Source organism: Bombina bombina, chromosome 2, assembly GCF_027579735.1.
Source record: "Bombina bombina isolate aBomBom1 chromosome 2, aBomBom1.pri, whole genome shotgun sequence".
NCBI lineage: Eukaryota > Metazoa > Chordata > Amphibia > Anura > Bombinatoridae > Bombina > Bombina bombina.
In genome coordinates, this window is record NC_069500.1 from 1242903170 (window position 1) to 1242921458 (window position 18289).

The window sequence follows — 18289 nt, forward strand, 5'->3', positions numbered from 1 at the left end:
GAAAATAATCCTTCACAGTCACTGAATTCCTTCACCACAACAAGATTTCTATAAGTGCACCAGTGGTGCAAAATGTTTTTTAACATGATCTGCGTTTTGGTAGTTTATAGTTATAATGCCCAAAGCAGCACTAAGGGCTGTATCCAGCACTGCTACACAGTACCATATTGTTTGCTTGTAGAGTACTGAATACCCTGTAACCTCATTGTCTGTTATTTTTAACTCCATACTAACTCTTCCATTTCCTGTCATTTGTTTTGGTAAGTACTGTGCCTGTATTAGTGCCATTGTCTACCCTTCCATTGCTTCCTGCACCATTCTATTTTAGAAAATCTAAGATTTGAATTCTGTGCTGGAATCTGTAGCTGAGACATAGGTGCAACCACTTGGTTGGACATAGAATTAACCAAGGCACATGGATTGCATTGTTACCTGGATCTTATTTTGCAGTTTCCCATAACTAAAGAATAACTTTTTTTTTGGGAACCATTAGGAGCTGGCAGGATATTTTTATTGCTTTAACTCAGCATTGTTTTTCTCTTTTACAAACAATTTCTAAACAATATTTAACCATTATAAAATGTATGGGTCACACAGAGATATGGTTTTGTATTTGTCTTTAGAAAAATGTACTTATTTTTATTATATAGCTACAGTGCTAAACAGAGTAAGATTTTTTCTTACATGGACATGAAACACAAAATGTTGTATTTTATGATTCAGGTAGCTTATACAATGTTAAACAACTTTCCAATTTACTTCTATTATCGTATGTGCTTCATTTTCTTGGTATCCTTTGTTGAAGGAGAAGCAATGCACAACTCAAAACTAGTTGAACACATTGGGGGAGCCAGTGACAAGAGGTGTTTGTGCATAGCCACCAATCAGCAGCTAGCTCCCACTAGATCACTGCTGTTCCTGAGCCTACCTAAGTATGTTTTTCAACAGAAGATACTGAGAGAACAAAGCAAATTAGATAAAAGAAGAATAAAAAGTTGTTTAAAATTGCATGCTTTATATCTGAATCATGAAACTTTCATTTTGACTTACTGTCCCTTTAAATATTTGATTGTTTCAATGCCATTTTGAAACATTATGTAGCTTTTATTTGTCAGTAAATGTATTAAAAGCAAGTTAGCTATGTGGGTAAGAATAATTTACAGTCACCACGTGTTTAATTCTCTTTTCAGTCATTTCAACAGTTTAAAGGGACATTAAACACTTTGAGATAATACAAAATGCTTATTTATGGGTAGAAAACCCTAGTTTGCATTATATTTGAGTTATTTATTCCGTCTCTTCATGTAATTTGATGATTAAGTGATGATTTGATGATTAAGTGATAATAAAGTCAGATAAAATATGTAAATAAAATATTACTGTATATCAGCAAGGTGCTAATCTGTATTACCACAGCATTTCAGCAATAAAAAACGCACTTTTAACCCTATTATTTCACACACAGCCCCATCCGCCTCTACTGAAAATGGTTTCATAAGCTTTGCGGGCAGGCGGTACGGTCAATCACAAATGTTGTCCCAGTGTTGGACAGCATGTATGGAAAACTGTAGAATAGTGTCATTTGGAACGTTATCTAGGACTCAGTAATGCAATACTTATATGCTCTAAATTTGTTAGATCAGGTCATTTTTCACATTAGAATTTATCTTTAAAACAAAATGTTTTTTGTTAAGGGCGTGTAAGTTTTGCATTAGTCCCTTGCTAACTATGACCCAGATTCCATTGCTGTTGTAAACTGTGTAAATTAGTGATAACCTAAAACATCTTCATAGATTTTCATTTACAGTTTACAATAGCAAACTACACCTATGTGTTTAAAGCCGCAAAGGGTTAAACGCTCCTGACAAAAGATTGTGTTTGATATGTTTCTGCAAGAATAAAACAGGTTCAGACCCTCATAATGCGGCGTTGTTAGGTTTCTTATATTTTGTTTATAAATGTTAGTTTCATATCTTTTGTTTTCCATTCTGCTAATCCACTAACCAAAAGCACAAGCCATTAAAGGGATACTAAACCCAAATTTTTCTTTCATGATTCAGATAGAGAATGTTTCCTGTTCTCTTGCTATCTTTATTTGAAAAAACAAGAATCTAATCTTGGGAGCCGTCCCATTTTTGGTTCAGAACCCTGAGTAGCACTTGCTGATTGGTGGGTACATTTAGCCAACCAATCAGCATATGCTACCCAGGTGCTGAACCAAAAATGGTCCGGCTTCTAAGAATAGATTCCTGCTTTTCAAATAAAGATAGCAAGAAAACAAAGAAAATTTGATAAAAGGAGTAAATTAGTACATTGCTTAAAATTGCATGCTCTATCTTAATCATGAAGTGAAAAAAATGTGGGTTTAGTGTCCCTTTAAACAGAACTCACAAATGACTACAGAATAAATACAATAAGCTTGAATTTTGCATTAACAGATTTTAAACAACATTTTCAATTAGTTTAATACTTGCATAAACTTCCTTATTAATCCTATAAATGCTGCCTATTTTTATTTGGTTAAACGTAATCTGAGGGAAACCCCTGTGATACACTCAGTTTGGGCATTAAGTGGTTGCACCCATGTTCTTCAGGCACTGTTAATCGTGAAGCCACCCTGTAAATATATGCTAACAACATTGTCTTGTGTTTTGTTTTTTTATCAATGTGCGTCTTCCTGTGTGATTTATTGTATGCCTAGAAACAGCCATGGAGTGATTTTGCTGTTCTGAATGGGGGAAAGATTGATGTTAACATTTGGAAGGCAAGTATCTGGTCAGAACATTCCAAAGTGTAACCCTTTTGTTTTGTCTGCATGGCAGTGGCTGTCTTATTTTCACAATTACCATTCATAAATCAGGTCAATAAGAGCAAAGGAAGCACTTGATGCAATGTCTGGCTCACAAACCTATTATTTGTTATGACAGTAACCAAACAGGGTAACTTCTTCTTTAAGATCAGAAAAAAACATAAGATGCATGCCTTTACCTTTTTTGCTAAAATGTTATATATGCTTCTTTGCTAGGAGGAAAACAATCGTCCTTTTACTAAGCAGTACAACAGTTCATTTGAATAGTCTTGTAATGTATTTCATAATGATATAGATTCATCTGCTTAGTAAATATGGGGTATTGTCTTTCTCCGTTTTTCTTGTGAATTATATTGTGACATGGTGCCATCATATAGTAACCTGAAGTCTATTTACCTTTAGGACTTGCATGCTGCTACAGTGAACCCAGATCCAAGTCTAAAGGAGTTTGAAGGGGCAACTTTGCGCTACGCCTCTTTAAAACTTAGGTAAGAATCTTGAACACTTCATATGATTTTTATCAACTCTGAACAAAAAAGGTAATTAATTATAAACTTTAAGTGAACAAAGTAAAGAAATTAGGCCAGTAGACACAACTTAGAAACAAAATGACTAATGTACAAACTGAATTAATAATTGAATGAACCCGTTATGTTAGATTCAAAGTCTATGAGGCCCATTTATCAAGCTCCGAATGGAGCTTGAGGGCCCGTGTTTCTGGCGAGTCTTCAGACTCGCCTGAAAAAAAAGTTATGAAGCAACAGTCTAAAGACCGCTGCTCCATAACCCTGTCCGCCTGCTCTGAGCAGGCGGACAGAAATCGCCACAATTCAACCCGATCGAGTACGATCGGTTTGATTGACACCTCCCTGCTGGCGGCCGCGAATCTGCAGGGTGGCGGCATTGCACCAGCAGCTCACAAGAGCTGCTGGTGCAATGCTGAATACGGAGAGCGTATTGCTCTTCGCATTCAGCGATGTCTGTCGGACCTGATCCGCACTGTCGGATCAGGTCCGACAGACATTTGATAAATAGGCCTCAATGAGTCTTATGTGCAAGAATTAAGAATTAAAGGCTATATTCAAATCAAATAGATATGTTCAGAGAGTTAATCCAGATTGAACGACTGTTACTATTTGAACATACATTCAAAGTAAATAAATGTCATCTGCAAGCAGAAACATGCAAACTGAATTAATGTTATAGCTAAAAGCAAAGCTGTTTCCGGACTAAATAAACGGCTTATCTGAAAAAAAACAAAAAAAAATTGAACTCTAAATTAAAAAAATCATCATAAAAACAGAACTAATACATGCTAAATTTTAACCAATTAAAAACATAACTGGAAACTAAGTAAAAAACAACCTGATTGAACAGGGAATAAAAACCAAAGGAAGAAAATCTCGTGAAACCATCATACCAGCCTAATGAACATTGAATGGATATAAATTAAGCTTTGATTAAATTAAAAGTTAAGTAGCCATTGCATCCAACCTGAATGACAATTATATTTAAAATTAATTTATGTTATATAAATTATGCATTCAACTTTAACAGCATGCACACTGAATGAAAACTAAATTAATGTTGCATAAAAACTGAATATACACCTGAAGCTGAGCTGAGTCTCACATGTAAAGTGAGTGAGCACTACATAAAACTGAATGTTGCATTCAAACACAATAAACAATAGATTCAGTTATATATCACTTACAACGTAATGATTACTTACTTGTCAATTAAGGTTTCATCCAATAATAAAGGGACAGTTTACACCAGAATATTTATTGTTTAAAAAGATAAATAATCCCTTTATTACCCATTCCCCAGTTTTACACAACCAACACAGTTTTGGTAATATACTTTTTTACCTCTGTGATTACCTTGTATCTAACACTCTGCAGACTGCCTCTTATTTCAGTTATTTTGACAGACTTGCATTTTAGCCGATCAGTGCTCACTCCAGGGTAACTTCACAGGCATGAACACAATGTTATCTATATGGCTCACATGAACTAACACCCTCTAGTTGTGATAAACTGTCAAAATGTATTCCGATGAGAGGCGGCCCAAGGGCTAAGAAATTAGCATATGAGCCTTCCTAGGTTTAGCTTTCAACTAAGAATACCAAGAGAACAAAGCAAAATTGATGATAAAAGTAAATTGGAAAGTTGTTTAAAATTACATACCCTAACTGAATCATGCAAGTTTATTTTTGACTAGACTGTCCCTAAAATATAATTTCATATTTACTTTACACACAAACATATCCAGCAATGATTAATTCTACATGTAGCTATCATCATAACATCTTGCTTTTTGCTGTTTTTTTAAAAAAAATTAAGATTTTTTTTCTCTATTCTCTAATATATAATATTCACGTCTTGCATAAGTGTCATTTATAAAATTATTACCTATCCTAAATATATCTACATACAAACTAATAGAACAAAACTGCCTAAATTGTCATTAATTAATTTCAATGCTACATGCATCCACAATTATGCTAGTATGGTGTATGTGTATATTTATATAGGTAGAAATCTTACCTTCCAAAGGGAAAAAAGTCAAAGAGGAAGATTGGGAAGAGAGAGGTGAGAGAGAGCTGGTGATGAGGGAGAGAGTTCATCGGACAGAGTGATAAAATACTGTGAGAGGGAGTGATAAAAGGGAGAGAGCTGGTGATGAGGGAGAGAGTTCATCGTACAGAGTCATAAAATACTGTGAGAGAGAGTGATGAAAGGGAGAGAGCTGGTGATGAGGGAGAGAGTTCATCGGACAGAGTGATAAAATACTGAGAGAGAGAGTGATGAAAGAAAGAGAGCTGGTGATGAGGGAGAGAGTTAATCGGACAGAGTGATAAAATACTGTGAGAGAGAGTGATAAAAGGGAGAGAGCTGGTGATGAGGAGGGAGAGAGTTCATCGGACAGATTGATAAAATACTGTGAGAGCGGGTGATGAAAGGCAGAGAGATCTGGTGATGAGGGAGAGACTTCATCGGACAGAGTGATAAAATACTGTGAGAGGGAGTGATGAAAGGAAGAGAGATCTGGTGATGAGGGAGAGAGTTCATCGGACTGAGTGATAAAATACTGTGAGAGAGAGTGATTAAAGGGAGAGAGCTGGTGATGAGGGGGAGAGTTCATCGGACAGAGTGATAAAATACAGGGAGTGCAGAATTATTAGGTAAGTTGTATTTTTGAGGATTAATTTTATTATTGAACAACAACCATGTTCTCAATGAACCCAAAAAACTCATTAATATCAAAGCTGAATAGTTTTTGAAGTAGTTTTTAGTTTGTTTTTAGTTTTAGCTATTTTAGGGGGATATCTGTGTGTGCAGGTGACTATTACTGTGCATAATTATTAGGCAACTTAACAAAAAACAAATATATACCCATTTCAATTATTTATTTTTACCAGTGAAACCAATATAACATCTCAACATTCACAAATATACATTTCTGACATTCAAAAACAAAACAAAAACAAATCAGTGACCAATATAGCCACCTTTCTTTGCAAGGACACTCAAAAGCCTGCCATCCATGGATTCTGTCAGTGTTTTGATCTGTTCACCATCAACATTGCGTGCAGCAGCAACCACAACCTCCCAGACACTGTTCAGAGAGGTGTACTGTTTTCCCTCCTTGTAAATCTCACATTTGATGATGGACCACAGGTTCTCAATGGGGTTCAGATCAGGTGAACAAGGAGGCCTTGTCATTAGATTTTCTTCTTTTATACCCTTTCTTGCCAGCCATGCTGTGGAGTACTTGGACGCGTGTGATGGAGCATTGTCCTGCATGAAAATCATGTTTTTCTTGAAGGATGCAGACTTCTTCCTGTACCACTGCTTGAAGAAGGTGTCTTCCAGAAACTGGCAGTAGGACTGGGAGTTGAGCTTGACTCCATCCTCAACCCGAAAAGGCCCCACAAGCTCATCTTTGATGGTACCAGCCCAAACCAGTACTCCACCTCCACCTTGCTGGCGTCTGAGTCGGACTGGAGCTCTCTGCCCTTTACCAATCGAGCCACGGGCCCATCCATCTGGCCCATCAAGACTCACTCTCATTTCATCAGTCCATAAAACCTTAGAAAAATCAGTCTTGAGATATTTCTTGGCCCAGTCTTGACGTTTCAGTTTGTGTGTCTTGTTCAGTGGTGGTCGTCTTTCAGCCTTTCTTACCTTGGCCATGTCTCTGAGTATTGCACACCTTGTGCTTTTGGGCACTCCAGTGATGTTGCAGCTCTGAAATATGGCCAAACTGGTGGCAAGTGGCATCTTGGCAGCTGCACGCTTGACTTTTCTCAGTTCATGGGCAGTTATTTTGCTCCTTGGTTTTTCCACACGCTTCTTGCGACCCTGTTGACTATTTTGATTGAAACGCTTGATTGTTCGATGATCACGCTTCAGAAGCTTTGCAATTTTAAGAGTGCTGCATCCCTCTGCAAGATATATCACTATTTTTGACTTTTCTGAGCCTGTCAAGTCCTTCTTTTGACCCATTTTGCCAAAGGAAAGGAAGTTGCCTAATAATTATGCACACCTGATATAGGGTGTTGATGTCATTAGACCACACCCCTTCTCATTACAGAGATGCACATCACCTAATATGCTTAATTTGTAGTAGGCTTTCGAGCCTATACAGCTTGGAGTAAGACAACATGCATAAAGAGGATGATGTGGTCAAAATACTCATTTGCCTAATAATTCTGCACTCCCTGTACTGTGAGAGAGAGTGATGAAAGGGAGAGAGAGAGCGATGAAAGGGAGAGAGAGAGCTGGTGATAAGGGTGAGAGTTCATAGGACAGAGTGATAAAATACTTTGGCCTAGATTTGGAGTTTGGCGTTAGCCGTGAAAACCAGCGTTAGAGGCTCCTAACGCTGGTTTTAGGCTACCTCCGGTATTTGGAGTCACTCAAAATAGGGTCTAACGCTCACTTTTCAGCTGCGACTTTTCCATACCGCAGATCCCCTTACGTCAATTGCGTATCCTATCTTTTCAATGGGATCTTTCTAACTCCGGTATTTAGAGTCGTGTCTGAAGTGATCGTTGGACATCTAACGACAAAACTCCAGCCGCAGGAAAAAAGTCAGTAGTTAAGAGCTTTCTGGGCTAACGCCGGTTTATAAAGCTCTTAACTACTGTACTCTAAAGTACACTAACACCCATAAACTACCTATGTACCCCTAAACCGAGGTCCCCCCACATCGCCGACACTCTATTAAATTTTTTTAACCCCTAATCTGCCGACCGCCACCTACATTATACTTATGTACCCCTAATCTGCTGCCCCTAACACCGCCGACCCCTATATTATATTTATTAACCCCTAATCTGCCCCCCACAACGTCGCCGCCAGCTACCTACACTTATTAACCCCTAATCTGCCGACCGCAAAGCACCGCCACCTACGTTATCCTTATGTACCCCTAATCTGCTGCCCCTAACACCGCCGACCCCTATATTATATTTATTAACCCTTAATCTGCCCCCCTCAACGTCGCCTCCACCTGCCTACACTTATTAACCCCTAATCTGCCGAACGGACCGCACCGCTACTATAATAAAGTTATTAACCCCTAATCCGCCTCACTAACCCTATAATAAATAGTATTAACCCCTAATCTGCCCTCCCTAACATCGCCGACACCTAACTTCAATTATTAACCCCTAATCTGCCGACTGGAGCTCACCGCTATTCTAATAAATGTATTAACCCCTAAAGCTAAGTCTAACCCTAACACTAACACCCCCCTAAGATAAATATAATTTACATCTAACGAAATTAATTATCTCTTATTAAATAAATTATTCCTATTTAAAGCTAAATACTTACCTGTAAAATAAATCCTAATATAGCTACAATATAAATTATAATTATATTATAGCTATTTTAGGATTAATATTTATTTTACAGGCAACTTTGTAATTATTTTAACCATGTACAATAGCTATTAAATAGTTAAGAACTATTTAATAGTTACCTAGTTAAAATAATTACAAAATTACCTGTAAAATAAATCCTAACCTAAGTTACAATTAAACCTAACACTATACTATCATTAAATTAATTAAATAAAATACCTACAATTACCTACAATTAAACCTAACACTACACTATCAATAAATAAATTAAATACAATTCCTACAAATAACTACAATGAAATAAACTAACTAAAGTACAAAAAATAAAAAAGAACTAAGTTACAAAAAATAAAAAAATATTTACAAACATAAGAAAAATCTTACAACAATTTTAAACTAATTACACCTACTCTAAGCCCCCTAATAAAATAACAAAGCCCCCCAAAATAAAAAATGCCCTACCCTATTCTAAATTACTAAAGTTCAAAGCTTTTTTACCTTACCAGCCCTGAACAGGGCCCTTTGCGGGGCATGCCCCAAGAAGTTCAGCTCTTTTGCCTGTAAAAAAAACATACAATACCCCCCCCCCAACATTACAACCCACCACCCACATACCCCTAATCTAACCCAAACCCCCCTTAAATAAACCTAACACTAAGCCCCTGAAGATCATCCTACCTTGTCTTCACCTCACCAGGTATCACCGATCCGTCCTGGCTCCAAAATCTTCATCCAACCCAAGCGGGGGCTGGCGATCCATCATCCAGTGGCTGAAGAGGTCCAGAAGAGGCTCCAAAGTCTTCATCCTATCCGGGAAGAAGAGTAGATCTGGACCGGCAACCATCATCTTCCAAGCGGCATCTTCTATCTTCATCCAATGAGGACCGGCTCCATCCTGAAGACCTCCGACGCGGACCCATCTTCATCCGGCGACGTCCAACTGAAGAATGAAGGTTCCTTTAAGGGACGTCATCCAAGATGGCGTCCCTCGAATTCCGATTGGCTGATAGGATTCTATCAGCCAATCGGAATTAAGGTAGGAATATTCTGATTGGCTGATGGAATCAGCCAATCAGAATCAAGTTCAATCCGATTGGCTGATCCAATCAGCCAATCAGATTGAGCTCGCATTCTATTGGCTGTATCAGCATTCTATTGGCTGAATCAGCCAATCGGATTGAACTTGATTCTGATTGGCTGATTCCATCAGCCAATCAGAATATTCCTACCTTAATTCCGATTGGCTGATAGAATCCTATCAGCCAATCGGAATTCGAGGGACGCCATCTTGGATGAAGTCCCTTAAAGGAACCTTCATTCTTCAGTTGGACGTCGCCGGATGAAGATGGGTCAGCGTCGGAGGTCTTCAGGATGGAGCCGGTCCTCATCGGATGAAGATAGAAGATGCCGCTTGGAAGATGATGGTTGCCGGTCCGGATCTACTCTTCTTCACGGATAGGATGAAGACTTTGGAGCCTCTTCAGCCACCGGATGATGGATCGCCAGCCCCCGCTTGGGTTGGATGAAGATTTTGGAGCCAGGACGGATCGGTGATCTTCAGGGGCTTAGTGTTAGGTTTATTTAAGGGGGGTTTGGGTTAGATTAGGGGTATGTGGGTGGTGGGTTGTAATGTTGGGGGGGGTATTGTATGTTTTTTTTACAGGCAAAAGTGCTGAACTTCTTGGGGCATGCCCCGCAAAGGGCCCTGTTCAGGGCTGGTAAGGTAAAAGAGCTTTGAACTTTAGTAATTTAGAATAGGGTAGGGCATTTTTTATTTTGGGGGTCTTTGTTATTTTATTAGGGGCCTTAGAGTAGGTGTAATTAGTTTAAAATTGTTGTAATATTTTTCTTATGTTTGTAAATATTTTTTTATTTTTTGTAACTTAGTTCTTTTTTATTTTTTGTACTTTAGTTAGTTTATTTCATTGTAGTTATTTGTAGGAATTGTATTTAATTTATTTATTGATAGTGTAGTGTTAGGTTTAATTGTAGGTAATTGTAGGTATTTTATTTAATTAATTTAATGATAGTATAGTGTTAGGTTTAATTGTAACTTAGGTTAGGATTTATTTTACAGGTAATTTTGTAATTATTTTAACTAGGTAACTATTAAATAGTTCTTAACTATTTAATAGCTATTGTACATGGTTAAAATAATTACAAAGTTGCCTGTAAAATAAATATTAATCCTAAAATAGCTATAATATAATTATAATTTATATTGTAGCTATATTAGGATTTATTTTACAGGTAAGTATTTAGCTTTAAATAGGAATAATTTATTTAATAAGAGATAATTAATTTCGTTAGATGTAAATTATATTTAACTTAGGGGGGTGTTAGTGTTAGGGTTAGACTTAGCTTTAGGGGTTAATACATTTATTAGAATAGCGGTGAGCTCCGGTCGTCAGATTAGGGGTTAATAATTGAAGTTAGGTGTCGGCGATGTTAGGGAGGGCAGATTAGGGGTTAATACTATTTATTATAGGGTTAGTGAGGCGGATTAGGGGTTAATAACTTTATTATAGTAGCGGTGCGGTCCGCTCGGCAGATTAGGGGTTAATAAGTGTAGGCAGGTGGGGGCGACGTTGTGGGTGGCAGATTAGGGGTTAATAAATATAATATAGGGGTCGGCGGTGTTAGGGGCAGCAGATTAGGGGTACATAAGGATAATGTAAGTAGCGGCGGTTTACAGAGCGGCAGATTAGGGGTTAATAATAATATGCAGGGGTCAGCGATAGCGGGGGCGGCAGATTAGGGGTTAATAAGTGTAAGGTTAGGGGTGTTTAGACTCGGGGTACATGTTAGGGTGTTAGGTGCAGACTTAGGAGGTATATCCGCATAGCAAACAATGGGGCTGCGTTAAGAGCTGAACGCGGCTTTTTTGCAGGTGTTAGGTTTTTTTTCAGCTCAAACAGCCCCATTGTTTTCTATGGGGGAATCGTGCACGAGCACGTTTTTGAGGCTGGCCGCTTGCGTAAGCAACTCTGGTATCGAGAGTTGAAGCTGCGTTAAAAATGCTCTACGCTCCTTTTTTGGAGCCTAACGCAGCCTTTATGTGGACTCTCAATACCAGAGTTATTTTTATGGTGCGGCCAGAAAAAAGCTGGCGTTAGATTTTCGGGTTGTTACCGACAAAACTCCAAATCTAGCCGTTTGAGAGGGAGTAATGAAAGGGAGAGAGCTGGTGATGAGGGGAAGAGTTCATCGGACAGAGTGATAAAATACTGTGAGAGGGAGTGATGAAAGGGAGAGAGCTGGTGATGAGGGGGAGAGTTCATCGGACAGAGTGATAAAATACTGTGAGAGAGAGTGATGAAAGGGAGAGAGCTGGTGATGAGGGAGAGAGTTCATCGGACAGAGTGATAAAATACTGTGAGAGGGCGTGATGAAAGGGAGAGAGCTGGTGATGAGGGAGAGTTCATCAGACAGAGTGATGAAAGGAAGACAGAGCTGGTGATGAGGGGGAGAGTTCATCGGACAGAGTGATAAAATACTGTAAGAGGGAGTGATGAAAGGAAGAGAGAGCTGGTGATGAGGGGGAGAGTTCATCGGACAGAGTGATAAAATACTGTGAGAGGGAGTGATGAAAGGAAAGAGAGAGATAGCAGAAGAAAAAGACACACCACAAGACAAATACAGTATATGTTTTGCCAGTAGTGTTTTTCTTATTAATAAAATTGTATTAAATTATCTACAGACATTGTTGCACACTTAATAGCTTGCTAGGCATTGGTTGTCCTGAAAAAAGAGGCAATTGTAAGGGAGAACGGTTGAGAGGAAAATGAGATAAAAACTTCTAAAGGCGGGCATTAGAGATGTTTAAGTGTAGGAGAAGAGGCAAGAGAAACTGAGTGGGGAAAGTAAAATTTAAACTTTAATCATTCAGAAAGAACATGCAATAAAAGAAACTTTGCCATTTACTTCCATTATAAAATGTGTACAATGTATTTATATGCAAACGTTCTGAGACACCAGCTACTACTGGGCATGTGCAAGAGTTCACAGCATATACGTATATATGTTTTGTTATTGGCTGATGACTGTCACATGATACATGGGGCATGGAAAATGCAAGTAACTTTGATATTTAGATAATCTACTCCTTTCTCTTGTAAGGTGTATCCAGTCCACGGATTCATCCTTTACTTGTGGGATATTCTCATTCCCTACAGGAAGTAGCAAAGAGAGCACACAGCAAAGCTGTCCATATAGCTCCCCCTCTAGCTCCACCCCCCAGTCATTCTCTTTGCTGGCTCTAAGCACTAGGGTCTCTCTCGGGAGTGTAAAGTGAATGTGGTGTTAGAATTGTAGTTTTATTATCTTCAATCAAAAGTTTGTTATTTTAAATGGTACCGGTTTGTACTATTTACTCTCTAGCAGAAAAGTGATGAAGATTTCTGCTGAGAGGAAAATGATTTTAGCATGTTGTAATTAAAAGCCACTGCTGTTCCCACACAAGACTGAGGAGTACCAGAAAACTTCAGTTGGGGGGAACAGTTTGCAGGGTGATCTGCATTAAGGTATGTTCAGTCATTTATTTCTAGACAAGACTGAGATAATGCTAGAAGACTGACAATATCCCCATGTGGGGTGGGTAAGCTATGTTCACAGACTTAGTAAGGAATTGAATGCTTACATAATAGGGCTAATATACTGGTTGGCACTTATTCAGGGCAATCGATTGTTTGGCTAAGGAAAAATCGTTTTGCAAGACACTTTGAAAGCCCTTTTGGGTTTTTTCTGGGGTTATTACCACATGGCTGTTTTTTAGTCACTTAGGAGTGATTTACTAGGCCTCACAGCTCCGGAGTAGAGTGGGAGGGGCCTAATTGCCTCAGATGCGCACTTAGAATTGCAGATAAGCTCATGCTGTTTCACATGGAGGGTCCTGCTGATGTTTGAGGGCCTAAAATAAGCTATATTCTCCCAAATCTGATCCCTAAGGGAAGGTAGGGCCACAGCAAGGCTGTGGCAAGGTGCTGTAGTGATTTAACCAGGTGTTGGCTTTAGGCTGCTCCGGTTTGGGCATTAAGGGGTTAATCGTTTTGAAACTTGGGGTGCAATCTTATTAAGGCTTTAGCTACATACTGTGAAAATTTCAGAAAGATTGCTGCATTTTTCACCGTTTTGTAAAATTGTGTGCTCTTTTTCTCTCTTAAAGGCACAGTAACGTTTTTTTCAAATTGTGTTTTTTATTTGATTAAAGTGATTCCAAGCCTGTTTGTGTACTCTACTAGTCTGTTAAACATGTCTGACACTAAGGAAAATCCTTGTTCAATGTGTTTAGAAGCCATGGTGGAACCCCCTCTCAGAATGTGTCCCACTTGTACTGATATGTCTATACACTTTAAAGATCATATTGTTGCACTTAAGAATGTGGACCAAGATGATTCTCAGACTGAAGGTAACGAGAGTAGCCCGTCTGCCTCTCCCCAAGTGTCACAACCAGTTACGCCCGCGCAAGCGACGCCTAGTACCTCTAGTACGTCTAACCCTTTAACATTACAAGACTTAGCGGCAATCATGGATAATTCTCTTACAGCCTTCTTATCTAAACTGCCCGTGTTACCTGCAAAGCGTGATAGCTCCGTTTTAAGAACAGATTATGAGCATTCTGACGCTTTGGTAGCCGTATCCGATATACCCTTACAACGCTCTGAAGTGGGAGCGAGGGATTTGATGTCTGAGGGAGAAGTCTCTGATTCAGGAAGGGTTCCTCCCCAGACAGATTCAGATACATTGGCTTTTAAATTTAAACTAGAACACCTCCGTGTTTTACTTAGGGAGGTATTAGCTACTCTGGATGACTGTGACCCTTTGGTGATCCCAGAGAAATTGTGTAAAATGGACAAGTACCTAGAGGTCCCTGTTTACACGGATGCGTTTCCGGTCCCTAAGAGGATTGCGGATATCGTTACTAGGGAGTGGGATAGGCCAGGTGTCCCTTTTGTCCCCCCTCCTGTTTTTAAGAAAATGTTCCCCATATCTGACCCCATGCGGGACTCGTGGCAGACGGTCCCTAAGGTGGAGGGGGCTGTTTCTACACTAGCTAAACGCACAACCATACCAATTGAAGACAGTTGTGCTTTTAAAGACCCTATGGATAAAAAATTAGAGGGTTTACTTCAGAAAATTTTTGTTCAACAAGGTTTTCTTCTCCAACCTATTGCCTGCATTATTCCTGTAACTACTGCAGCCGCTTTCTGGTTTGAGGCGCTGGAAGACTCGCTCCAGATGGAGACCTCATATGAGGAAATTATGGATAGAATTAAGGCTCTAAAGCTAGCTAAGTCTTTTATCACTGACGCCGCTTTCCAAATAGCTGTTAGCGGCAAAAAATTCAGGTTTCGCCATTTTGGCGCACAGGGCGCTATGGCTAAAGTCCTGGTCGGCCGATGTGTCGTCTAAATCCAAGCTTTTGAACATTCCTTTCAAAGGGAAGACCCTATTCGGGCCTGAATTGAAAGAGATTATTTCAGATATCACCGGGGGAAAAGGCCATGCTCTCCCTCAGGACAAAGCCTTTAAAACAAAGAACAAAGCTAATTTTCGTTCCTTTCGCAATTTCAGGAACGGCCCCGCTTCATCCTCTCCGGCTGCAAAGCAAGAGGGTAACGCTTCACAGCCCAAGGCAAACTGGAAACCTTACCAGGGCTGGAATAAGGGTAAACAGGCCAAAAAGCCTGCAGCTGCCACCAAGACAGCATGAAGGGGTAGCCCCCGATCCGGGACCGGATTTAGTAGGGGGCAGACTCTCTCTCTTCGCTCAGGCCGGGGCAAGAGATGTACACGATCCTTGGGCATTAGAGATTGTAGCCCAGGGATACCTTCTAGAATTCAAGGACTCTCCTCCAAGGGGAAGGTTCCACATTTCTCGTCTGTCTACAGATCAGACAAAGAAAGAGGCGTTTTTACACTGTGTAGAAGATCGACAAACAATGGGAGTGATCCACCCAGTTCCAATTGCAGAACAAGGACTGGGGTTTTACTCAGACCTGTTTGTGGTTCCCAAAAAAAGAAGGAACTTTCAGACCAATCCTGGATCTCAAAATTCTAAACAAATTCCTCAGAGTCCCATCATTCAAGATGGAGACCATTCGGACAATCTTACCAATGATCCAGGAGGGTCAATATATGACTACCGTGGATCTAATGGATGCATATCTGCACATTCCTATCCACAAAGATCATCACCAGTTTCTCAGGTTCGCCTTTCTGGACAAGCATTTTCAGTTTGTGGCTCTTCCTTTCGGGTTGGCCACTGCTCCCAGAATTTTCACAAAGGTGCTAGGGTCCCTCCTGGCGGGCGCCTTACCTAGACAACATCTTAATTCAGGCGTCAACTTTCCAAAGAACCAAGTCTCACACGGAGATTGTATTGGCCTTTCTGAGGTCTCACGGGTGGAAGGTGAACATCAAAAAGAGTTCTCTCTCCCCCCTCACAAGAGTTCCATTCCTAGGAACCCTGATAGACTCGGTAGAAATTAAAATATTTCTGACGGAGGTCAGAAAGCTAAAACTCTTAACTACTTGCCGAGCTCTTTATTCCATTCCTCGGCCATCTGTGGCTCAGTGCATGGAGACAATCGGACTAATGGTTGCGGCAATGGACATAGTCCCTTTTGCTCGGATACACCTCAGACCACTGCAACTATGCATGCTCAAACAGTGGAATGGGGATTATGCAGATTTGTCTCCTCAAATTCAGTTGGACCAGGAGACCAGAGATTCTCTTCTCTGGTGGTTGTCTCAGGATCACCTGTCTCAAGGAATATGTTTCCGCAGGCCAGAGTGGATCATCGTAACGACCGACGCCAGTCTGTTAGGCTGGGGTGCGGTCTGGGACTCCCTGAAAGCTCAGGGCTTATGGTCTTGGGAAGAAACTCTTCTCCCGATAAACATTCTGGAACTGGGGGCGATATTCAACGCTCTTCAGGCATGGCCTCAACTAGCGGCGGCCAAATTCATCAGATTTCAGTCGGACAACATCACGACTGTAGCTTACGTCAATCATCAGGGGGGAACAAAGAGTTCCCTAGCGATGACGGAAGTAACCAAAATAATCAGGTGGGCGGAGGATCACTCCTGCCATCTCTATTCACATCCCAGGAGTAGAGAACAGGGAGGCGGATTTTCTAAGTCGTCAGACTTTTCACTCGGGGGAGTGGGAACTCCACCCGGAGGTATTTACCCAGCTGACTCAGCTATGGGACACTCCAGAGTTGGATCTGATGGCGTCCCGTCAGAACACCAAACTTCCTCTCTACGGGTCCAGGTCCCGGGATCCCAAGGCGGTATTGATAGATGCTCTAGCAGCGCCTTGGTCCTTCAATCCGGCTTATGTTTTTCCACCGTTTCCTCTCCTCCCGCGTCTGGTCGCCAGAATCAAGCAGGAGAAGGCTTCGGTGATTCTGATAGCACCTGCATGGCCACGCAGGACTTGGTATGCAGACCTAGTGGACATGTCATCTGTCCCACCATGGACACTGCCAATGAGGCAGGATCTCCTAATACAGGGTCCGTTCAATCATCAAATTTAGTTTCTCTACGTCTGACTGCTTGGAGATTGAACGCTTAATTCTATCAAAGCGTGGGTTCTCTGAGTCAGTTATAGATACTCTGATTCAGGCTGGAAAGCCTGTCGCCAGGAAAATCTACCATAAGATATGGCGGAAATATCTTTGTTGGTGTGAATCCAAGGGTTACTCATGGAGTAAGATTAGGATTCCCAGGATATTGTCCTTTCTCCAAGAAGGACTGGAGAAAGGATTGTCAGCTAGTTCCTTTAAAAGGACAAATATCTGCTTTGTCTATCCTGTTACACAAGCGTCTGGCAGAGGTACCAGACGTTCAAGCGTTTGCTCAGGCTTTAGTCAGAATCAAGCCTGTCTATAAAACTGTGGCTTCGCCATGGAGTTGGAATCTAGTTCTTTCAGTTCTTCAAGGGGTTCCGTTTTGAACGTTTACATTTCATAGAAATTAAGTTGTTATCTTGGAAAGTTTTGTTTTTGATAGCTATCTCTTCTGCTCGAAGAGTTTCAGAATTATCTGCCTTACAGTGTGATTCACCTTACCTGGTGTTCCACGCAGATAAGGTAGTTTTGCGTACCAAGCCTGGTTTTCTGCCTAAAGTTGTTTCTAACAAGAATATTAACCAGGAAATAGTTGTTCCTTCTCTGTGTCCTAATCCATCTTCGAAGAAGGAACGTCTATTACACAATCTTGATGTAGTTCGTGCTTTAAAGTTCTATTTACAAGCAACTAAGGATTTCAGACAAAATCTTCCTTGTTTGTTATCTATTCTGGTAAGAGGAGAGGTCAGAAAGCGACTGCTACCTCTCTTTCCTTTTGGTTGAAAAGCATCATCCGTTTGGCCTATGAGACTACTGGCCAGCAGCCTCCTGATAGAATTACTGCTCATTCTACCAGAGCAGTGGCTTCCACATGGGCTTTCAAAAATGAGGCTTCTGTTGAACAGATTTGTAAGGCAGCGACTTGGTCTTCACTGCATACTTTTGCCAAATTTTACAAATTCGATACTTTTGCTTCTTCGGACGCTATTTTTGGGAGAGAGTTTTTGCAAGCAGTGGTGCCTTCCGTTT

The 18289-nt window shown here is 40.3% G+C and overlaps 1 protein-coding gene across 9 annotated transcripts in view; it reads left to right on the forward strand.

The window, feature by feature from the left end:
* Window positions 1-18289, forward strand: part of APBB2 (amyloid beta precursor protein binding family B member 2) — a 919850-nt gene that overhangs the window by 565563 nt on the left and 335998 nt on the right. For 5 of the 9 annotated variants that reach the window (XM_053704021.1, XM_053704024.1, XM_053704022.1 and 2 more), the window contains 2 exons: window positions 2702-2764; window positions 3212-3297. In XM_053704021.1, coding sequence (XP_053559996.1) covers window positions 2702-2764; window positions 3212-3297 — 149 coding nt within the window. The remainder of the gene's footprint in view (window positions 1-2701; window positions 2765-3211; window positions 3298-18289) is intronic. The other 4 variants (XM_053704026.1, XM_053704027.1, XM_053704030.1 and 1 more) reach the window with 1 other exon arrangement.